The following is a 23,287-nucleotide window of genomic DNA, read 5'->3' on the forward strand; positions in this document are numbered from 1 at the left end:
ATTCATAAAGTTATAAATAGCAATGGTAGCTTTTGCTGGTACAGGTAGTTTTCAGCTCCTGTCTTGCTTCTGTGGTTTTTGCCTCTCTGTCACGTAAAGAGTAAATCAATAGCAGACCCACCCTAAAAGATTTGGATTTAGTAACACAAAATTATACTTTCACAGCATTTTCTCATCTTTACATCCCTGTCCAAACCGGTTCCAAGCAGGATTTTAAGGCCTTGAGAAATCCGACAATGAGTTTAAAGGGAAGTAGAGACGGCTGTGCCGGTCGGCAGCAGATGTTGGCTTTGGCTAAAGAAAGTGGTGCTGTTACTGAATACGGCTGCTCTGCTTCACTAGGAACACTACCCCCTTTCTAATCAACGCAGCCCTGCCGGTAAACCTCCACATTACCCCCACCTCTCACCCCAATTTTCTAATCTGAGTAAGACTGGATGGAACTGTTCTTTTTCCTCCTGTGTGCCAACTCTGAGGCAAAACTTGTACTTCAGCATGCTCAGCTTGTCATCTCTCCACTTTATACAATAGAAGCCTTGTTTCAGAATTTACTAAAAATGGCTTTTTCATCTTTTATCAATCTTTCAGCTACAGGTCATTTATTTGGGAGCAAAGTAAAGGCCAAAGACGCTTCCTCTCTCAGGTGAGTTTCATAAACAGTCCTCGACAACAACCAGGACCTACATACAGTTATATTAGCTATTCAAATGCAGAGAGAAGTAACTGAATAAGAGCACTGTAGATAAGAAAGTAGGGAGGTTAGTATGGTTAATTTGCGTAGGTTTTGACTCAGTTTACAAGTTACACAGAAGAAAAGAACTGTATTTACCAAAAAACAGGAACAGCGTTTAGATTCTGCTAACAGCATTATTATTGCCTCAGTTTCTCTTTGTGAACTTGTGTGGTTGCCTTTTACAGTGTAGTAGTTACCATGTCACAAGATCTGTCCCAGAATCAAGTGTTTAAGACTGATAACTTTAATTTCTAACTCAAATAAAGAGTAAACATTTCTTAGATTTCCTCTGTCTGGTGGGGTTTTAAAGTCCACATATCAGCCCTCAGCAGGTGGAAATCAGAGGAAGGGCTCAAACACATGGCCTTGGCCGTCGCTGAAGGTGTGTTTGATTTGGCTCATGTGGAGCTCCGGCAGCACCTGGTTGGCAAGGCTAGGCATAGCAGTTCATTAGGACCCTCCTGCAAAGCCCCTTGGATATACATCATAAGGGACTCGTTGAAGAATCCCTAAGGAGAGGGTGTTAAAAAAAAGTATAGCTCAGTTATGCTATTTTTTATTCTTTTATATATTTATTAATCACATGTGTGTAAGTGTTTCCACTTAACCAGTTTTACTGTTGTGCCAGTGTGGCAGCGATGACAGGTTGTGGCACCCAGACCTTGCCGTCTATAGCGGGTAATTAAATGGAGAGTGAGCACAGATGTGAGCTGTTAAATGTGTCCAGCGTAATTTATTTCCTGTGAAACAGGCTGCCATTTACAAGTGTAGCCTGTACAAATACTGCAGTCATTTTACAGAAACGTGCCATCAAAGCCGAGGGGAGCGTACTACTTCTTTTTCCTTGTGTTCAAGGATGTCTTTTGGTCCTCCCTCAAGCAGTAACTTTAGCTAAAATCCATTTTCTTACACTCGTCAATACCCAGTTTAATATATTGGAATGTTTGTTTGGAGTAAACATGAGCAAATTAAATATTACATTTTCTTTGCTCACTTTTAAATATTACAAATTAAAATTGTTTTTCTTCCACAAAACTTTGGTGGTCTGTCCCATCAACACTCTAAGAATGGGAGCTGAGTCAGCCTCATAACCTGCGCGTTGTCCAAACCAAATGTGTGTGTGTGTGTGTGTGTGTGTGTGTGTGTGTGTGTGTGTGTGTGTGTGTGTGTGTGTGTGTGTGTGTGTGTGTGTATGAGTGTGAGAGTGTGAGAGTGAGAGAGAAGAGTATGAGGGGTAGCAAGCTTGTGGAAGATGGTGAAATCAAGCTCAGTGAGACCCACTGAGTGCTGACGTTGAGCTTGGACTACACACTGCTTTCCTTTTCTGGTTTTCCCTGATGAATGAGTCTCTTTCAGCTGCCTTGCTCTTACTGACCCCCTGCTTACCCAATACTCTCCTTTAGTTTGACCTAAGATCTCACCGCCAGCTTTCTCAGATCTTTTCACTGGCAGCATGTACCCATGCCCAATCACCATTAATGTCCTCCCACACCAAAGCAAAAAGTTAGACTTATATCCAAATACACCTGATAGAGTTGACTGACCTTTCTGGCAGTTTCTGGGATATTTCTGACTTGTTCACTTGCTTGAATAGCTTGTGGATTGTCTGGCTATGTGGCTGGGTAATGGGTTTGTTTTTTTCGAACATGTGATTAAAAAAGAGAACTGAGTCAAGAAACCTAGAGCCACAAGAGCGAGCTAACAGAGACATAAAGGGTAGGTGTATTTTAAGACTTACAGTTATGTTTCCTGAATATGAGCAGGCAGTTTATGTTGGCTCTCACAGTTCATTTCTTGCCTTTTAACATATATGCCGAGGTAGATTTTGGTCTCTACAAATGTCCCGCTTTTACATATTTGTAAGGTTTGAGAACATCTCAACAGAGGGACAGGGTCTGTTACAATAGAGACACACATATACAGTCACTTCATGGGTACATCTGTTCAACTGCTTATAAACACAAATATCTAAATATAAGCCAATCACATGTGATCAACTCAAGATGAAGATGAAGATGCAGAAGTGCATCTCTGAACGCACAGCCAGTTAAACCCTAAAGCAGATGGGCTACAGCAGCAGAAGACCGCAGCAGGTGCAACTCCTGTTAATTATGACCAGGAAATTGAAACGTTGCTTCACATATGCTAACTGAACAATCCCAATTATTTTATTGCAACATTCAGATAGTAGATAGCTGAATTTGGCAAAATTTAGTAACGATGTGTGCATTGTTGCTGTCCCTTCATACCCAAAGTGTACCCATTTCGTGATGGCTACTTCCAGCAGGATAACACACTATGCCGCAAAGCTCAAATAATATGAAAGGGGTTTCTTGAACATCACAGTGAGTTCACTGTAGTGAAATGGCCTCCAGTCACCAGATCTCAATCCAATAAAGCACCCTTATGGGGTGTGGTGGAACAGGAGTGTCACACTGTGGATATCCAACCAAAATAATCTGTAGCAACTGTGGGATGATATCATGTCAATATGGCCCAAATTCTCAGAAAAATGTTTCTAGCATCTTGATAAATCTATGCCTGTTCTGCAGGAAAAAGGAAGTGGTGGGTGAATGTAACAGACAAAAGAGATCAAGCTTATCACACTATGCAGAACGCAAACGATCTTTTACACTGAAGACAAAGACTTATTACACAGCATGTTTTATCTGCTTCTACATGCAACATGCAGACAGTTGCACAGCGGAAGGAGCAATTGAAAGCAACCAGTTGTACACTTGGTGCTTTTAAGTAGTAGCTATAAAAAGACATTGCCCACTAGAAGCATGCCATGCCACAAAGCTGTCATATTGTTTGTTTGCTTTATATTAAAAGTGTTTATAGTAGCTGAACTGTAATGATAGAAGGGCAGATCAGATGTCTGCATTTTACCGGTAGAATCAGAGTAAATTTCCAGAACATCATTTATAAAATATGATTCGTCCACATCATGAAAATCATCCCCTCTTTGGGTAAAACTGAGCCTAAACTGGCCCGAATATAAGATAGTTAAAGGCAGATAGCAAAACACAAATATAAAAAGAAAATGATTTGGTTTAAATGGTTCAATGCTAATGTCAGTTTTCATTATAACATGGCTTTAAAATGCGGTGAAAAGACAGCTGAAAAAACCTCTGACACACATATGACTAACAGACTATATAAACTACTTTCCGTTATTAGCCCCTTATCGAAATGCATTGTGTACACAGGTTAAGTTTTCATTTGAATGCGTGATATTTTTGCGCGGACCGCTGACAGCGTTGCTACGCCCCGCTTACTACATCTCCCATAGTGCATTGCAGCGGTAGGAAATAATCACATCCTTGGGTCAGAGTTCAAAATGGTAACATGCGGGTTTCAGAAGCTGCAACTCTGAGCATCATGAGGATACTTTTAATATGAAAATACCACTTGCGTTAGCTTAGCCTTAGTTTGATTAATCCTTTTTTCGTTTCTCGAATATGTCCGTGAACGCATCAAAGCACGAGCTGATCCAGCTGATCTACCGCCACTTGAAGGAGCATGGTTATCGCTCAGCTGCAGATGAGCTACAGAGGCACAGCCCACAGGTCAACATTGTTCACCACACACACACATATCAACTGCAACTGTTACAATGTTTCAAATGCTGCTCCTGTGCTGTGCAATAAACCCCCTCTACTCACACCTCATGAAATTCCACAAAAAAACATTTTCTGAAGTGTGGACGGGGAAGAACGTTTGCTCAATTAAATCTCCCCATTTTTCGTAACAACTAGACTGCTACGTGTTTCTATTTTTCTGCATAAACATAGTTGTGTGTGTATATATAACTTTAAAGATCGTAAGATCCAAGAAATGTATCCTCCCCTTGCTGTGAGCTAAAACGAGCTCAATGTTAGGACTTATATACCACTTAAAAAAAAGTGGTGTGTGAGTGGGCCAACTTCTTGTTGCGTTCAATACTTGCCTAGACTAAGAACGTAACACTTGAAAGGCTTTCACCTTGTATAGACCTCTGTAAGAGGGACTGTGGCTGGAGGAAAGACAGAAAAAGTCAGATTAGTTTTAAAGGTAATCAAGTCCTTGACATAAAAAATACCATCAGTTAGACTCTACTCACCAAGAGCTTCCACCCAAAGTGGCTCAAATAGGATGTAGCATATGGCCAATTTAAATGAGTGGGGAGAGTGTGCGGCCAGGAAAAGCTGTTTGTGGTAAAGTCTAAGAAAAAAGCCCAGAGATTTGTATAAGTGCAGTCATTGCAAATGTAATACAGACCAAGAAGGCTTGTTGATTTTTCTTCCCCAAATGAGAACCATTTGGTCCCTCCACAGGTTTTTGAATTTGTAAATATTCCACAAAATGTAGTAGACTTTGTCCTTTTCTGTAAACGTGTTTATTATTCTAGTTTATTCATTTGTAATGAACTCAAGTCCTTCCTAACCACCTTCTTGGGGTCTGCTTTCATTCAAATTTGACACATAACCATAACAATGGCATGTTTTTATGTCTTTATATGCTGACATCTCCTTCAGACTACTGTACCATGTCCAAGAAATACTCCCACTGTATATTTCAAACTTCTTAATAAGTTGTAACATTTAATTTTGATTTTCTACAGGGGGAGACCAAAATATCAGTATCACTACTCGACATCTACACATCATGGTTGAAGTAAGGATGATTTCTTAGTGCTTTTCAGAAGCAACGCCCACTGGGTTAGATGTCTCATTTTGTAATAGCTTGGATACTAACTATTTTTTTTATTCCTGACAGTAACCCAAAAAATTCAGCAGATCAAGGAAGGACTCCAACTAAAGGTTCATATTTTTATTTTTCTTTGTTAAATACAAATTAAATTAGAAAGCTGAAGTTGGATCTGAGATACTACATTTGTTTATTTGTGTATATGTGTGTCCTGATCCAGCTGTTCATGCTTACAAAATTCTTAAGCAAGATTTGGAACTTCTGTACATTAGTTTGCTTTGAGTATTTTCATCTTACACCTGTACCCAAACATTCACACTCCTAACAACCTCCAATCAGATTCAAGATGAGGGCGACAGCTTAGTGAAAAAACTGACATATCAGAGAATGCAGCTCGGTTTGTAGCAGTAAACTCTTTGAGGCCAGAGGTTGGCGTATTTGAATGCATTTTAACACATTTGCACTTTTTATGTTTAGCAAAGTCTACAACATCAAAAAAGAAAAAGGACACAACTGCAAAAAAGGTGAATTTTTATTTTGTTTTAATTTCTTTTCGTGGCAGTTCTTGGACTATACCAACCACGCTAATCCTTCTTTTTCTTTTTTTTCCCAGTCTGTTCCAGCAAACAAGAAAAAAACTGAGGGAAAAGCTGCAAAAAAAGTCACAGGGGAGAAGAAATCAAAGAGCCGAACACCAGACAAAGTTGTGACTGCCGGTGCAGATGATTCAGACTCTGACAGCAGTCTGGATGTGGAGAAGTGGAAGAAACTGCTCCAACAGATGACAGGTGAGTCACTGAATGCATTATTCATGGGCGAGCGTGTCAAGGATGAGGTGATGAAAAGAATCCTAGAAAAATGAAGAGGGGGTTATGAGTGGACAATAAAGTGACCAAAGCCAGGCTAGAAATATTTGACTTGCCCAAAACACCTCACTTAAGGAGCAACCAGGGCACATCCAGTTCAGATACCTCAAACATTTCACATCAAATGAACCATATCTAAAAAAAGAATCCCATCTGCCCCTCTCAGAAGGAGCGGTTATTTGCACAGTAACTTTAGGATAGTTTTCCCTTAATGTAATGAAATTATTTTCAGTTGCAGGCTGTCAGCGCACACGTGGGTGAGTTTTATCTTTTTTCCAACAAGTTTGATCTGTTAGAGATCCAATCAGATGAAATTAGGCTTGTTAGAAGAGGGGTCCTTAACGTGGTCTGAGCTAACATAACCTGTTTCAGGAAAAGACTGTATTTTATATTTCAAATAAGATTTTATTGAAATGAGAATCATGCAAAGATACTCTAATGCAGGTTCTGAATTAAAGTGTAAAGCTGGAAATAAGCAAAATATGTCTCATTTGAGCTAACGTCAAAGCGCGCTATTGAGAGACTGAGATGTAGCATTCAGGCGAGGTGTTCATGGTGGAAGGAGTCTAAACTCAGGTGGAATAAACTGTGGAGGGTGTGGAAAATGTACAAAGTGATGGAAGATGAAGGGAAAGCTTGGTCCCTCCACTTAATGAGAGAAAGACAACCACCAGACAGTGCAGCACCACCCATGAACAACCTCACCATGGAAAAGAGTGATTTCATCCAAACAGAGCTGTGTACAGTTACTGTTTGCTCGCTGTTTATGTTTTCTTTTAGGCATTTGTTCCACCATGCACAGTTTGATGTTTTTACTGGGTTTTCTCTGTCCACAGATGCCGACATAGTCAAGATGAATGCCATCAATGCCCTGGACTCCTCTGCTCCTCAACCCCCGAAAAAGAGAGTCAGGAAACCCCGGGCTAAGGCTCCGGCGAAACCTGGAACCCCAGTTAAACCGAGTAACGGGACAGTGAAACACAATGACGAAGGTGGCGAGAAACATGTGACTGAAAAAAAAGCAAAGACGAGCTCGACCGAGAAGAATGTGACAAAAAATGTGACTTCTGTCACCTCAAGCACTCCGAGCCAAAAGCAAAACCTCTCATCTCCAGCGGACAAACAAATAAAAAAGGACAGGGAAACTGCAACTCCCAGTGAACAAACAACTGATGACAGAACATCTGAGCCCAAGAAGAAGAAGAAAAAGAAGGAGAAAATTGCAGACAAGGAGGAAAAGAATGAGACGGGTGAAGATGGAAAAGAGGAATGTGGCGAAGAGACGAGAAAGACCAAAGACACGAAGCAGGAGGAGGCTAAAAAAACTCCGAAGGTGAATAAAAAAGCAAAAGAAACCAAAGATGATGCTGAAAGAAATGAGACAGTCACGACTGAGACAAACACAAGAGGGAACGCTGATGAGAAAACCCTTTCAGAGTCAACGGTACAAGAAAAGAAACAAAAGAAGAAGAAGAAAGAGAAGGCTGGTAGTGAGGGAAGTTTGGCACAGACTGGAAATTCTGAGCAGGTATCTGAGGAAGTGAAAAATAACAAAGAGAGCAAACAGGAAGAAAACAACCAAACCTCAGAGCACATAGCAGAAGAAAAGAAAGCCAAGAAGAAAAAAAAGAAGAAAACAGAAAGTGAGGAAAATTCATTGACATTTGCAAGTGAAAGCATTTCAAAGCAAAAAGCTGAAGACATAGAAAATAATACAGAGCAAAAAACTGAAGAAATTGAGACTTTAGAGCAGACGTCTACAGAAAAGAAGGCAAAGAAGAGGAAAAGGGACCTTCTTAATGGTGAGGAAAATCCAGAACAAGTACTGCAGGAAAAGAAATCAAAGAAGAAGAAAAAAGAAAAAGCTGATGAAGAAAGAGAGCAGGTAGTTGAGGATATAATAGATAATAAGGTAGAGGAAACAACAGAGCAGGTCAAGAGTGTCAAGAAGAAAAAGAAAAATAATCCCGCCAACACAGAGCCGCTGCCGCCTCCTGACGTAGAGGCAACAAGTTCTCAAACGGAGAAGAAGAGAAGTGAGTAAACAACCCACATATAGCTTAAAAACATGTAATTTGATGGTTTTGTAAAATTGCTTTGCATTTGTCCTCAGAAAAAAGCAAATTGAAATCAGCCGACATCCCAGAAATACCTGTAGATTCAATCCAAGACGCCATGGCAACAGAAACCGCCTCAAGCGACTCCCACAAAAAGGTATCACGCTACTTAGAAAACAAATCTCGACGCTACTTAGAAAACAAATGTGTCCAGTCTCAACGTTGGCGGATCCTAACCCTCATGTCCGTCTCTCCACAGAAGAAGAAGAAATCATCAAAGAATCATCAAGATGTGTGACTCGTCATCCCGCAGACCCAGAGGACGAGGGTCACATCACGTCCTCCGATTTCCGATCATGTACACTGATCATATATCAGTAGTTAGAATATGACTTAAAACTTTAAAGATCCGTCGTTTATATTTTTGCTACATTTTTATCTTTTTATGGGTTTTGGGTTTGTGTTTTTTTACTTAAGTGTTTCTACGGTAGCTGCCATTTTCACGGCACGCGCATTTCGTGGTTGTTTTGGGGAACTGATGATCACCTGTTGAAATATTTCTGCCTCATAGTGAAATTCAGATGGGGTTTAATTGAGTAACGTCTGTTTTTATAAACATGGATTCTGTTTTGCTCTCAGGAATTTCCCTCGTGATAATCCTGAGCTAGGTTCTCTAAACCACCTTTCATATTTTTATGCAGATTTAAGTTGTAAAATGAAGTGAAACTGTGTGATTCTGATTAAGAGGTTTACTCCTGTCCTATAGCTGTCTTTTGGTATTTCGTTAAAAAAAATTACACACTTTTTTTTAACCAGATGTATATTTATTCAAATTGACATGTCAGCTGTTCTATCGTGGGAAAGGAGGGGAAATTCTATGTGTGTGATGAGCATTATTTTTTAAAGTTTTAAATGTTTGATATAAATTTTCTTATATAGATTGTATATTATGCTTTTAATACAAATTAAACACCATAGTTTTTTTTTGTTTTTATCAACTGTACCCGTCCCAAGTCTTACATCTGGTAAATCCTGTTCTTTGGGCACACAAACGCTGAACTTCTTACAAATTAAGGGAAAATGCTTGACTTGATGAGCTCTGGAGATTGTGCTGTGCTGTAGGGGACACTCTATATGTTTGTACGTGTCAGGGATCTCGGTGAGACAAATTAAGATTATTAAGAGAGACGAGGCCTAAAACTGCCTTTCCGCTGAATCGTGTAACGTGAGGGTGTCAAGTCTTTTTTAAGGAAACCGAGAAAACGACTGTTCCACTCCAATCCGGAGGGTGACGCTAATGCAGCGAAAAGACGTTTGTTTTACCACTGTTAAAGAAGAAAGAAGAAGACTGCCCCACTACCATAGCTACACACTAACCATACCATGAGTAACTGTCAGTGAAGTTTTACAGTTGCAGTTGTTACTGGCCGCCAAATGTGGAGGTTGAACAAAGTTCGTCACAAAGCCGGACAACAAGGCGGCAGCTTGGAGGAGCTCAGGCTGAAGAGGCGAGAGAACGAGAGAGGTGTGTCTGCTAAATACCGAGGCTCAGTTTCCCAAACATACTGTAGGCTAACCCTGGTCTTTAACTAAAACCCTGTTTATTCAGTAATGAGCTCATTTTTCCTTTGGCTCTGTGACTATGTTTAGTTTCCATAGAAACTAGCTGGAACTGTAGCTTCAACGTAACCATTATTTTATTAATCTCTTAATAAACTATTAGGTACACGTTGCTAGAGCCAAGTTGAACCCCCTTGTGTTTTCAGAATTGTCTTAATTCATCATGGCACAGATTCAATAAAGTGCTGGTATTCTATTAGTACTGGTATTGGTATTGTAGCCTCAGCTGTCTATTGCTGTAGGCCATCTACTTCGTGTTGGCGTTCATAGATGCTCTTTTGCATACCTTTGTTGTCATGGGCGGTTATTTGAGATATTGTTGCCTTCCCATCAGCTCAAACGAGTCGGCCACTCTCCTCTGACATCTGGCTTCACTAAGGCATTTTTCCTCTTTCTCAGACCGTTCTCTGTGAAAATTGGCTGTTGAAAATTCCAGCACGTCATCCGTTTATGGAATACACAGGCCAGCCAATTTGGCACAAACAGCCATTCCACATTCAGAGGCATTTAAATCACTATTCTTCCCCATTTTGATGCTCAGTTTAAACTTCAGCAGGCCATCTTGACCCTGTCTACATGTCTAAACCAACTCAGTTGTTGCTATGTGATTATCTGATTAGATACTTGTATTTACCAAGCAGTTGAACAAATGTGCATAATAAAGTGTGAAATAGGTTTATGTAATGTGCACATGTAATTTTTTTTTTAAAACTGTATTACAAAGATACAGCTCTTTTTTATGACACCCGTGAGGAACTGTTAGTTAGCTGTTACATCTTCATCTCCAGGCATTTTTACAACACATAAACAGCAAAAACAGTTCCTGTGCAGATATAGGTTTTCGTTTCTACTCGAAATTCAGTGTTTTTTTAAAAATTGAGATGTTCCCATGTACAGGTCTTAATATAAAATAGAGCAGTGTTGGTGACATACACTGGCGTAAAATGAGTCAAAACCTAAACGGATATGTTAGCATCATCTTAACTTCAGCTTCTTTATTTCCCCACAGGCATGGCCTCCCCATGGTGGCTTTATCTCAAAAGGACGCATGTTTTGCACAGCATATGTACACTAAACACAAGTATGATCACGTATGATCCCTGAAGGTTAAAGAGTTGTGACATGCCTCTCCCTGAATGCTTTAGCACTGAGACAGGCACGCAGAGACAGGCAGCTGGTGAGCAAGCGACTACTGCTAAATGAAGATGAGGAGCAGCCGGACGTTAGCATGGACACAGCCCCAGGAGGACATGTAAGTATCAGATATTGTGTTGGATCAGGGGTGTCAAGCACAAGAATTTCCCAGGTGCCAGAATTCTCCAATCTGGCCCACTTGAAGGCTGGAAGATGTAAAGGAGGGAATCAACTTATAGGCTATGTTTTCAGAAGTTTTACATCTTTTACTGCTGATAAAGACCTCCTACGTAGCCATTCACGCTAAACTAAAGGAATTATCTAATAGATAAATAATTAAATGACAGAAAAGTTAATGTTTTTTGACATCTTTTGAAATTTTGGTGGGAAAAAAAGAATATTTTCTGTGAATTAACAAAAACTTTGTTTTATAAGTACAGGACAGTCTAGAAAAAGAGCTACTGGAACCTTTCTGTAATTTTATTTTGCTGAAAAATTGAGACATATTGTTGAAATGTTTCTTCTTTGTCTCATTGTAAGGTTTCTCAGGGATTTAAAGTGTAGCTAAATATATTAACACTGACAGAATGGGGTGTTTTTACTACTCGAGCCAAACTGGGCCGTATTTGACCCACAACGTAAACTGATTTTGACATGCCTGTCTTAGATTATTTTTTTTGGTAGGTTCAGTAAAATGAAAGATCTGAACTCAGCCTGCCAGTCTCATATTTCCTCAGGACATTGTTAGTCTGCTCCACAAACTTCAACACAGCGGGACAGAGAAGGAGGCACACCTGAAGGCCTTGAGTAAAGTTCTGCGCGACCCAGCTGCACAGCTCACCTTTATCAAGTATGGTAGTGGCTTCTGTTGCCATATTGGAAGAGACTAAATTACGCTGTCACTTTTAAGTCACTTCCTCATCTTTGTGTGTGAAACTGTGTTTTCTTTCAGGCACGAGAACAGTATGCATCTGCTGGTCGGCCTCCTCACTGGCTCTAATGCTCAGTGCCGCCTGCAGGCCGTTCGGTGTCTTCACGAGCTCTCTCACTCTTCCCACACTAATGTGGCTCCAGCCTGTCTGCCTGCTACCCCTTACCTGCTCACTTACCTGTCTGGCCCAAGCACTAAGTTTACAGTAAGTCACCATGCAGTGCAGGCAGTTTGTGATATAGTATGACCTACAATGCAGAAGACTTTTGACTTCCTTATTGTGCGGAACATTATATGTACACAGGAGCTGTGTCTCTACACACTTGGTAACATGTGTCCAGACAGCGATGTGGTAAGAGAGAAGCTCCTGGCTCAGGGAATCATTCCCGCTCTGGCCAGCTGTATAGAGGTAAACTACGAAGGCTCACTGTCTACACTAATATCCTTACTGTACTGGCAATTCGTAGAATTGTTGCAGTTGAATCCAAATCTACTCAAACATCCAATTCATAGAGAGACAGGAGTGTGACTGCTGCACGTCTTTGTAACATGTTACTGTGTATTTGTCCAGAACCAACGGCACACACTTGCAGTAGTGGAAGCTGCAGCGTTCACCCTCTCTCAGCTTCTCCAGGCCAGAGACGCACCTGAGAAGATAATCCCGTAAATATATCAATAATGCACTTCTTCACGTCTTCAGCCTCTGCATTCCTCATCTCGCAGAAAATGTCAGAGTAATGTTTTGTTCACATTTAACCTTGTTGTGTTTTTTTGTCTTCCTCTGTGTCTGTAGGATAGTCCTGAAGTCTACCTTGCCTTCACACCTGTTATCCGTCCTTACCCCCGACCCACAGTTCGGCCTGGCTCCTGCCATAGAGTGTGCATGGTGTCTCCATTACCTCATATGCAGGTGAGAAGTTTAGGAAAGTGTCCAAAACCTTTTTTGTTTTTTTGCTGATTTGCTATTGTAGCTAATTACTGAATCTGTTTTGTGCCTTTTATTAGCACAGATGATAACAAAGAGCTGCTGGCTCAGGGTGCCCTGTCACAGTGCAGCTCCTTGTTAGTGTCACTAGGTGGTGCTGTCACCGAGGGAAACAAAGAAGATGGGATTGAGCTGGTATGGAAGTGAATGATCAAATCCAATATTTACTTTCAAAACTTGTTAAGACTTTTTTTTTTACTTTTAAGCAAACAAATTTGATAATTATCATTGAATTAATAATGTAGATTAGTTCATTTCATGCTGAGCTACCTCCAAAGATAGTAAAATGACTTAACTATTATTAAAAGTCAGTTGAAGAATCTAGGAACTGAAACAAAACAGCAACATCGCATATTTGCCTAAGCTTCAGAACAAAGTAAAAATAACAACTAGAGATGGCACGATACCACTTTTTTGTGTCCGATACCGATATCATAAATTTGGATATCTGCCGATACCGATATGAATCCGATATAGTGTTTTTTAATCAACAAAACTGTTTTTAAATATCTTGCTGCATTTTGTATAAGTTCATACTCAAGTTTAAAACAACAACTACACTAAAGCTATTCTGTTATACCTGCATGCAAAAAAAAATATTTCATAGTTCAGCAATACTGATCAATCTAATAAACTTAAACCTACACCATCCTCCCTATTCTGGTATTTTAAAGAGTACTTAGCATAAATATTAAGCAACCTAACTAATAGGGTTCCAACTCCCAGCAACAACAAAAATAAATAAATAAAAAATAGGGAACCACCCCTCACGCTCCACCTCATGATGCTTAATCGACGTAATCAACCTTAATTTGATGCAGTGTGAAAAAAAATGCACAGAAATCAATTATTTTTCAAGAAATATTAAATAGATTCAACATCTTTCTTCAACAAAATTGCAGACTGCACAGATGGTACCTTCCCAAAGGAAAAAGTACTATAGCTTACTAGGGTATATATATTAGACTTAATAGTTACTATTAAGTCTAGAAGTAATAGACTAAATGAATAGAAGTAATTGACTTCTATTCATTTTGCATCAAATTTAAACTTTGGGTGTCAGATAATTATTTATTAAAAGCTAGACATTTTAAATGAGAATAAGAAAGAAAAGTATGTCTTTGTGCCCCCTTTTCCCTGTTAATGCCCTATCGGCCCCCCTGTCTAAACTTTGCTAGATCCGCCCCTGCACAGTTACCAGCCGTCAGCTGCGTAGAAAAAGATCCTGGTGTAGAAAGTAATATTAAATACATTCTAACAACAGCTGATCAAGCTTAAACGTGCTGCTGTTGTTTATCCACTGGTTTCCTCTTTCTGGTGCAAACTGGGCCAAAAGCAAACTAGAGACACGGACTCGCAACAGAAAAGCCGATCAGCTGATCATTAAGCAGTTTCATGATTGAAGTAGCAGCAAGAAGAGGCAGTCGCTCCATATATCACTTGTTAAGCTTAACGCAGGAATGCTTTACAAACATTCAGAGATGGACTTACACACTTGCTTTACTTCTCTCGGGATAACTTTGTCGGAGATGAAATGCCGGGTTGCTAGCGAAGCTCCACATGCTATCCAGACCACCGACAGGTCCCGCATGCCACAGCCGCTCTATCACGTGATGCATACTGCTCCGACGTGCTAACGTTCTGAGGTGAGTTACGGCGTGTTGCAAGTTTTGTGAGGTGCTTTCGTGATATTTAATGGATCGGATTACATTTTTTATTTTTCTCCGATATCCGATCCAGTAATTTAGGTCAGTATCGGACCGATACCGATACGTAATATCGGATCGGTCCATCTCTAATAACAACTTTAGTTTTTAATCTGACTTGGATCACAGAAGCTTTTAATGTGTCTTCTTCAGCTCATCTGGCCTCTGTTGAGGTGTGTGGGAAACATCTTGTCCTCCTGCCCGGAGGAAGACCTGAATGCTCAACTGACTGATGCGCATCTGCCAGCTTCTCTGTGTGCACTTGTTCAAGCCTACCTGCACACCCTGCCAGCCTTGGCCAGAGAGACCGTCTGGGTCCTTAACAACCTCACAGGTACGGCTCTCTTGTTTTAGTCGTCTCTGAATGGGACTGCAGCCATACAGAAGTACACCTCATCATTACTAATAGAACCGTTTTGCAATATATTTTTCCTGCTTTGCTGCAGTTCAGTATAGATTTGTGCAAGAAAACATTGCATTTTTTTTTGGTGTAACTATTCAATCTATTCAAATACTGAATAAAATGCTTGTGGCTGCCTTGTGCATTCTCTGTGCACATCTGAGATTTGATGCATCATAATTATCAGGGTTTTCTGTAGTGTGTGTAACGTGCCCCATTGTGTTTTCTACCTCTCTCCATCCCAGCTCACTCCACCGAATTCTGCTCCGCCCTCTTGACTCTAAACTTGGTCCCAGGATTGATCCAACTTCTCCCATTTTCTCAAGGCATTAATACTATGGTTAGTACCGTAATTGTCGGGCTATAAGCCGCTACTTTTTGCACAAGCTTTGAACCCTGCGGCTTTTAGTCAGGTGCGGCTTTTCTATGGATTGTCCGTGATTTTTGTCATATCGTAAGACGATTTGTTTTGTTTGTTCCGCTGTTGTACGGCACTACGTTGCCTGGCGGAAGGGCATGCGATCAGACACACAGTATCGGGGTTCAAGAGTGGTATGTTGGTCACGTGTCCATCCGCCAGGCAACATAGTGCCGTACAAGTAGCGTGAAAAACCAACTTCAAATGAACGCTACGCATTCAGCGGGAGTCGTGGATGACGAGCGGCGATAAACTTGCGAAAAGCAAGTTATGCTCAACTCCACCGGTGGAATCTGACAGCGTGAAAAAGTGTGAAAACATCCATGATCACCAACGGATTTCGAAGGGCTGGACTGCTGCATGATGGAGAGGAGGACACTGCCACGGCCCTTCAGAGGGTGTTCGACTCTAACACTGACAACGAGGATTTCTTTGGTTTTGTAAGTGACAACGAAGGAACGAAGCTGAGAGTGGATGACGAAGCCATCCTGAGCCTGTTCGTATCCGACACTGGAGGAGAGGACTTTGGTGGTTTTAGTGCGCAGGAAGATGGTGGTGAATGACTGACTTTTCTTCTTGTTAAAGCCGTGTCACTGCACCTGAGCCTAAAAGGTAGTCCGAATCTATTTTTCTGGTGTGCTGTAGGTTATTGTTATGTACTACATTTGTTACTCATTTATGAAGCACAGTACATGTTTCGTACTTGTAATTACCGCTACTTGTACATATACCTAAAAAGTTATGCAAATATGTACCCATAACTTGTTTTTCAAAATATTAATAAAAGGGGTGTGTCTCCAAACAGCCATCTCTTTCCTGACAATTCGCTTTGTGCATATTCTCTTACATATGATAAGTCAACATTGAAACACCTGCGGCTTTTGGTCAGGTGCGGCTAATGTATGTACAAAACAGGATTTTCCCCTGATTTTAGCTTGTGCGGCTAATATTCAGGTGCGCTTTGTAGTCCGGGAAATACGGTACTATGATTGATATAAGTGCTTCTTGTAATATTAAGTCATTGTGGCATATAATAAGAAATCTTGTGGTTTTCTCTTGCATCCTTTTGGATGAAAAAAGTGTTTTTTGATTTTGTGTTTTTGTTGTTTTTTGTTTTTCTTGCTTGTTACACTCAGATTCTCAGGATTCTGGCTAATATTGCCCACAAGAAAAAGGTGTTCTGTGTGCAGCTCATGCAGCTTGGTTTACTGTCTGCACTCTGTGCCACGCTTAAAATGGCTGATCAGGAAATGGTGATTCAGAGCCTGGACATCCTGTTCATGATGACTGTCAGCAGTCCAGTGGTAAGTGTGGTAATTAGTGAAACTAAACTCTGTAATGATTGCTAAGCTGTGGCATGATGTGGTATTCTTCTTCTTCAGGTGGCAGAGGAGTTTGTCAGGCAAGATGGGCTTTCACTGTTGGAGGTCCTTCAGTACAATGGTGCAGCAGAGATGAGACAAAGGTCGACGTACCTCCTGGAGAAGCACTTGTTGTCCTACCAACAGCATATAACAGTAATTGTTATGCAGCCTTATTGTCTCTGTTGAATTTTTTTTGTAGTTTTTAGTTAAAAATGTCTGATGGGAGCTGCTGTCTTGCAGGTGGACAATATGCCGGATCCTTGAATCAACAACAAGACTTGTTGTGTTAGGAGGGCCCAGCTGAGGATAACAACATGTTTACATTTTGATATGATAGATATCAAACTTGTTTGTGCATTTGAAGTAATTAGTGATAAAACTGCTGTCTTGTATGTTTTTACTCATGGAATTTTAATCTATGCAAATATTAAATATTTTTATAATACTTGTACTGGTGAAGTACTTTTGCATAAAACTGTATTTATATTCAGATATGGCTTGACATATTTCGAGATGTTAAGATACTGAAGGTGGAACATATAACATTAGAAACATAATGTGTCTTTATCAACAAGACCTTGTCATCATGCCTGTGTAACGATTAAATAATTATGACATAATAAAACTCTTCCTTACAACAAATATGACTGCTGCTTTTTTTGGAGTATTTGCTGTTTGGTTTGATTTTTATTAAGAAACATTTAGTTACATTTAATCACAAAAAATCTTGGGACTTTTACATGTGATGCTGATGATTAGTGAGGGCAGCACAGACCGACCCAAAGTGGTGGCACTGCTATATGTATGTATGTTAAAAAAAAATAATCAGAAGTTGATCATTGTGATTGCTTCAAACTGCTGTTTAAAGCTGAAACTTGTAGAGATGATAAATATGCCCAATTAGAAAGTAATTTCAATAATGATAAAAAAAAAAAGAAAACATTAATGCAATCTGAATCCGTAATGTAAATAATTTTTAAAAAAGCCTCACTTAAAGACTTTAAGTAGGTAAAGTTGTTGTTGTTTTTTTATGTACACCTGCTTACACTTATAACACAGTCAGTGTGCACAGACCTCATGGAGTTTTCACTGACCACACTGTGGAACAGTTTCAGCCTGTAACTTCCAATCAAAGTCTTTGGCTCCTCCCCTTAATGAAAAAAACTGTCTCTTTCTCTTTCTACCCACAATAATCCCTTCCCGTTATCTTTCACGCTGCTTTTGCTGCATGAAAATCCAAGACGAGGTAAGAAGGACCATTGGGGCCAAATTAATACAAAACATATATTGCTGAAATTGAGAATAAAATCAAAATTTGGAGATCAAGTTACATAATGTTGTTTTGAGGAGGGAAAAAGTTAAAATACTATTTTGAGGAAAAAACTGGAAATGTGGAGATTACAGTTGTTGTTTCATGAAAGACTGCCATATTTGTTATACCCTTTACAGAATGCCTTGTTTAGATGAGTTAGAAGGACACATTGTTCTGCCGTGTTTTGATAGAATACACAACACGTTCTCACTCCCAAACACCAAACACTTCCCTAGATTACGAGATCGGAAAAATTAAGAAACATGAGAACAGTTTGGAATGAATCTACACATATGCGTTTATTTTATTTAAATCGCTTTGGAAAACACTAACTTCTTTAAAGTGCTGGTTAAGGTTCGGGATAAGGTTAGGTCAGGAACGCCTCTGGACTTGACAAATCGTCACGCGTGAGAACGGGCTGACATACATCCTCTCTGTTACAAGAGGGCGTTACCGGCCGTCTAGTATAAAGTGAGTATAAACAGTAAGCTGTCAGTGTAGAGAATAGAAATCTTGTGGAAATCTTAATAGAAATTATTGTGAGCTGTGATTCTTTTCCCCCACACTGAGCCCTTACCTGCTGAAACTCACTTTAACTTTAACTAATTTTTCTGTTTAGATGCAATGTCACACGCACTAGGTTCAATTAGCTTTGCACAAAAATAATACATACCAGGTTGTCAGTAGTTTCACTAACTCTGCCAATAATGCCGATCTACTTATAATACAGTAAGTGTGCACAGACCTAATGGGGATTTCATTTTAACTGAGTGGTTTACTCACTATACTGTGGAACAGCCTAAGCCTGTAACTTCCAGACAGTCTTTAGCCCCACCACTTAATAAAAAAAGAAGTCTCAAATTGCCACACTTCCTCTTTCCACCCACAACATTCCCTTCCTGTTATCTTTCACTCTGCTTTTTCTGCATGAAAATCTAAGACGGGGTGAGTCACGTTTTCTAAGACTTTTGAAAAATCTTGCATTCATCTGGCTTTTAAATGTTTTCTGCTACTCCACAGATATTCTGCCCCCAACAATCTGTGCTGCTGTGGGGAAGCATCCAGTTCAATTAAGTCTTTTTGACCCACAGCCAAGCACTGTGTGTAGTCTCCTGAAAATGGAGGGAACTCAGACAACGACTAGAGAGGAGGGGACAACAGAAAGAAATGGGGATCAGGGGACTAGCAGCAATGTGCCGATGTCCAGCAAACCTCTGCATCGCTTTGTCCGAAAGGAGCCCAGAAGTCTTGGGGTAACACATCAGATAAGCAAAATCTTAAATAAGCAGATTTATACACGAGGATAGCTATAAGCTGATGCAGCTGTAGACACTCTCATCCATTCTTCCTCTTCCCCTTTCCAGATTGTCATTCTGATGTTTGGCTGTGCTGAGTTGTTAATGGGATTTCAGTTCTCCAATGAAGAGTTCAAATTCTCTGCTCAACTCTACATTCCCTTTTGGCAGGGAGCTCTGGTACTTACTGTAGCATTTTACTGGCTAGCACTGACATGCTGACAGCTAAAAATGATTGAACTTGACTGGTCATATCTTCTGTGCAGTTATTGTTCAGAAAAGTTCAAAGTACTGCCTGTGCTATAAATATGAGGCTACAACCATCAGTTTGTTAGGTTAACAGCACAAGCATGACACACAGTCATAATACCAAAAGGTTTTAAAAATGCATCTGGTACAATTGCAATGCTACGTGTTAACTAGATCTTTCCAATGACAAATAAACATCAGCAAGTATTCATAGTTTCCTACAAAAGATGTATTGTATGAAGACAGACTCACACAGCTTCACACTGTGAAAATATCACCCATAAATCTACTGTGGGTTAAGGTCAAACAGCATCATTTGTTGTGATTATTTGCTCACTAGTTTCTTACCTGTGGAATCCTGTCAGTCTACACTGAGTTGCATCCGTCCAAGAAGATGGTACGTCATGGTTTTATTTCCTATTTGTGATTTTCAGCCTTGTTTATACTCCTACAGTCCTTCCTAATTCAGTGGCCTAATTAATTTTGATTAACTTATCTTTCCCAGGTGACTGTGTGCTTGGCCCTGTATGTGGTTTCCATCTTTGGAATCGTAATCTCTTTCATATACAGGATGATCCAGGTCATCTCTTATCCCTACTTTTTTTTTTTGCAATTTCATTTGAACAATGCAAGTGTGGTGAGTTACAGTACATATCTATTTTTTGATTATGATTGTATGACATGCATATCAATAACTCTCACTTTCTGTCACTGTAGATGCTGCTGAAAAGTATCGAAGCCATTTTACTGATCTCCACTATTTCAGTGTTAGTGATTCTCATTTTTCTAACCACTGTCGCAAGTTTCGCACTGAAATCCACACGCACTCAGGTAATAGCATATTTTATTTTTTTATTATTGACATACAAGCCTTCTGTCTACTTCAAAGAAACATGCCACAGAGTCCGATTTATCCCAGGGATATCTGCTGAAGGACAGTTTTCAATAGCTTTGGTCACTCATCATTTTATTTTTCTTCCACTTTCATGTTTTGTTTTGTTTTTTCAGGTCATCGTCCAGCAAATTCCACCACCGAGGACTGAAACGCCATCGGACTGAGGACATCTTTTTAAAGTATTATTAAACATTACACGACCTTACTAAAACACACTTGTTGGTCTCTTGCGACACTTGTTCTTGAACTAAAATCATTTATGTCATCACTGTGAGGAAAAACTATCTTAGAAGAACTTTTTCAGGAAGGCAATAACGACTAATCTGTCTGGCAACCCTTGCGTTTCCCTGCTGCACGTCTGCAAATCTCTTCTCATCGACTGAATGTGTTGACCTCGGCCAGATGTCATACACTATATGTTGGACAACATCTGGGCTATGCAACATTTGTTTGTGACAAGTGTCAAAATTCAGTCCAACCATAAAAGTTTTGATTTGTTTTAAAACATACTTGTTAGAAATTCCTTTTTTATTGTTAATATCTGAAAATTTCCTTCCTCATCAGACCTTTAGTCATTTGGAAGCCATGTAGAAAATCTGTTATGCGTGTCATCTTTTCAGAGACGTCCAAAATTTTCCATCTAATTGTATCTGCATTATTATTAGTGTCTTATTAGTAGTGTTTGACTGTCATTAAACGGTGCTTTGTACTCTGTACTGAATGTTTAACTGAAGACATTTTACAATATGACATGTTGTAACTGGATGAGTAAACTATTAGCTTTGACCTCTGGTTACAGAGGGAGCAGGTACTGCACTGTGATCTAAGAAGCCTCGGTATAAACTCTGTTTTTCCTGTTTGCGTAAAATCTTTTTATATTTTGTGCAGTAATTGTGTACTGATTTAAACATAAACTTTTGTTAAGCCAATATAAATATTCTCATTTCATTATGTTAATCTTTGCGTAGATTAGAGCTGTACAAACTCTGTTTTTGCCTTATAAATGATATTTTCATGTGAGTTTGTACATTTCAATAAATTGCTGCATCTCTCTCATTTTCCTACCAAAACTTGAAGTGAGAGATGGCTCAATACTTTTGCACAGTACTCTATATGTTTATATGTGTCAGGGAACTCAGTGTGACGAATTAAGTAAGATTAGTAAGAGAGTTAGCTTTTAACTCTCAGGGATGGCACAGTGTTTGAGTTTGGGAACTGAAGGGGAGTTTGGACCCGGAAACGGCTAATGACGTCAGATAGTTTGTTTAACCTCCACAGTGGCCATCAAATGTGGAGGTTAAACAAAGTTCGTCACAAAGCCGGACGACAAGGCGACAGCTTGGGGGAATTTCGGCTGAAGAGGCGAGAGAACGAGAGAGATGTGTCTGCTAAATACTGATGCTCAGTTTCCCAAACATACAGTAGATTAACTCAGGTGCACTGTGGCATTTAAACAATATTCAGTTGGTATTAAGGGTGCCAAATAAATATCCCTGACACTATTACAGCACCAGCGGCAGCCTGAACTACTCATACAAGGCAGGATGTATCACTTTTGTCATGTGTTTTATGCCAAATTCTCATCCTATCATCCAATGTTGCAGCAGAAATTGAGACTCATCAGAACAGTCGATGTTTTACAATTTTCTGTTGTCCCATGTGAATTTTAGCTACAGCTGTTTATTGCCATCTGCTTCAAGGTTTCACGTGTTGTGCGTTCAGAGATGCTCTTTTGCATACCTTGGTTGTCACAGGTGGCTATTTGACGTATTGTGGCCTTCCCATCAGCTCAAACGAGTCTGGCCATTCTCCTCTGACATCTGGCATCAGTAAGACATTTTTCACCCAGAGAACTGCAGCTAACTGGATCCTGTTTTTTTCTCTTTTTCATTTTGATGCTCAGTTTGGACTTCAGCAGGCTGTCTTGACCATGTCTACATGTCTAAAGAACTGAGTTCTTGCTATGTGATGGTCTGATTAGATATTTGTATTGCCAAGCAGTTGAACAAGTGTGCCTAATAAAGTATGAAATAGGCTGTACATAAAGATTAGACTCGACTGGACATTAAAAGTAGGAGTAATCTGCATTTTTTTTTAAACTGCATTACAAAGATGCTGCTCTTTTTTGTGACACCCCAGAGGAACTGAGCAACACATAAACAGTTCGCCCATCAAAACTGAGACGCACTCATGTAGCTTAACATTTGGTCTACATCAGAAACTTTTCTGTAATGCAGGTTTTAATATAAAATAGACATACACTGTCTTAAAAGGATAACAAAAAAAAACTTGAGTGGATATGTTAGCTTAACTGTGACTGAGGGAAACAAAGAAGATGGACTTGAGCTGGTATGGAAATACACTATTTTGGAAAATCTTTAAGACTCTTTAAAAAAAAAGAAAAGAAAAAAACCTTTAAATAAAAAGTAATACTGTAATTTTTTATATTCATTTCTTATTATTCAGACATTTAATTTAAATTATATGGCAGTCAAATTAAAGGCTACAAAACTTCTTTGAAACAGATATTTAATCAATAGTGATGCACCTAAAACATTTAGAATTATGCATAGTTATGGTGCAATTTTGGCTGGTGCGTTCAAGGAAGCCTCAACATCAGAGGTTTTCCT

At 39.6% G+C, this 23,287-nt stretch overlaps 3 protein-coding genes across 4 annotated transcripts; all 3 read left to right on the forward strand.

The window, feature by feature from the left end:
• The first annotated feature begins 4,141 nt into the window (after window positions 1-4,141).
• Window positions 4,142-8,725, forward strand: LOC146638735 (uncharacterized). Of its 2 annotated transcripts, none has more exons than XM_085370764.1 (8): window positions 4,142-4,305; window positions 5,340-5,392; window positions 5,495-5,538; window positions 5,903-5,949; window positions 6,039-6,213; window positions 7,128-8,327; window positions 8,405-8,505; window positions 8,608-8,725. In XM_085370764.1, the coding sequence occupies exons 1-8, from the start codon at window positions 4,198-4,200 to the stop codon at window positions 8,644-8,646; spliced, it is 1,767 nt and encodes a 588-aa protein (XP_085226890.1). In that variant the 5' UTR covers window positions 4,142-4,197; the 3' UTR covers window positions 8,647-8,725. The 2 variants fall into 2 exon arrangements, with proteins under 2 accessions (XP_085226890.1, XP_085226898.1); XM_085370772.1 differs by having other exon boundaries at window positions 8,611-8,725.
• Window positions 8,726-9,708: 983 nt separating this feature from the next.
• tmco6 (transmembrane and coiled-coil domains 6) lies at window positions 9,709-17,211 on the forward strand. Its single transcript, XM_085370784.1, has 13 exons — window positions 9,709-9,873; window positions 11,114-11,220; window positions 11,840-11,952; window positions 12,055-12,238; window positions 12,338-12,442; window positions 12,605-12,696; window positions 12,827-12,943; window positions 13,039-13,153; window positions 14,878-15,058; window positions 15,370-15,464; window positions 16,679-16,846; window positions 16,925-17,059; window positions 17,147-17,211. Exons 1-13 carry the CDS (start codon window positions 9,783-9,785, stop codon window positions 17,168-17,170), a joined length of 1,527 nt encoding a protein of 508 aa, XP_085226910.1. The 5' UTR covers window positions 9,709-9,782; the 3' UTR covers window positions 17,171-17,211.
• Window positions 17,212-18,097: 886 nt separating this feature from the next.
• On the forward strand, window positions 18,098-21,626 carry LOC146638737 (uncharacterized). Its single transcript, XM_085370794.1, has 7 exons — window positions 18,098-18,152; window positions 19,239-19,471; window positions 19,583-19,693; window positions 20,103-20,159; window positions 20,268-20,399; window positions 20,480-20,593; window positions 20,771-21,626. Exons 2-7 carry the CDS (start codon window positions 19,337-19,339, stop codon window positions 20,819-20,821), a joined length of 600 nt encoding a protein of 199 aa, XP_085226920.1. The 5' UTR covers window positions 18,098-18,152; window positions 19,239-19,336; the 3' UTR covers window positions 20,822-21,626.
• The last annotated feature ends 1,661 nt before the right edge of the window (window positions 21,627-23,287 follow it).

This window comes from Diplotaxodon limnothrissa, linkage group LG2 (genome assembly GCF_057381915.1).
Source record: "Diplotaxodon limnothrissa isolate DT_005_m linkage group LG2, D_limnothrissa_male_GT1.1, whole genome shotgun sequence".
NCBI lineage: Eukaryota > Metazoa > Chordata > Actinopteri > Cichliformes > Cichlidae > Diplotaxodon > Diplotaxodon limnothrissa.

What these genes read in the sequence shown, in the direction of transcription:
- LOC146638735 (XM_085370764.1), top strand. Translation starts at nt 4,198, where the DNA reads ATGTCCGTGAACGCATCAAAGCACGAGCTGATCCAGCTGATCTACCGC. An exon ending in ATCTACACATCATGGTTGAA is followed by an intron (nt 5,393 to 5,494) that starts GTAAGGATGATT and finishes TATTCCTGACAG; the next exon opens with TAACCCAAAAAATTCAGCAG. An exon ending in AGGACACAACTGCAAAAAAG is followed by an intron (nt 5,950 to 6,038) that starts GTGAATTTTTAT and finishes TTTTTTTCCCAG; the next exon opens with TCTGTTCCAGCAAACAAGAA.
- tmco6 (XM_085370784.1), top strand. Translation starts at nt 9,783, where the DNA reads ATGTGGAGGTTGAACAAAGTTCGTCACAAAGCCGGACAACAAGGCGGC. An exon ending in GAGGCGAGAGAACGAGAGAG is followed by an intron (nt 9,874 to 11,113) that starts GTGTGTCTGCTA and finishes TGAATGCTTTAG; the next exon opens with CACTGAGACAGGCACGCAGA. An exon ending in GCCCAAGCACTAAGTTTACA is followed by an intron (nt 12,239 to 12,337) that starts GTAAGTCACCAT and finishes ATATGTACACAG; the next exon opens with GAGCTGTGTCTCTACACACT.
- LOC146638737 (XM_085370794.1), top strand. Translation starts at nt 19,337, where the DNA reads ATGGAGGGAACTCAGACAACGACTAGAGAGGAGGGGACAACAGAAAGA. An exon ending in TGCATCCGTCCAAGAAGATG is followed by an intron (nt 20,160 to 20,267) that starts GTACGTCATGGT and finishes TATCTTTCCCAG; the next exon opens with GTGACTGTGTGCTTGGCCCT. An exon ending in ATTTGAACAATGCAAGTGTG is followed by an intron (nt 20,400 to 20,479) that starts GTGAGTTACAGT and finishes CTGTCACTGTAG; the next exon opens with ATGCTGCTGAAAAGTATCGA.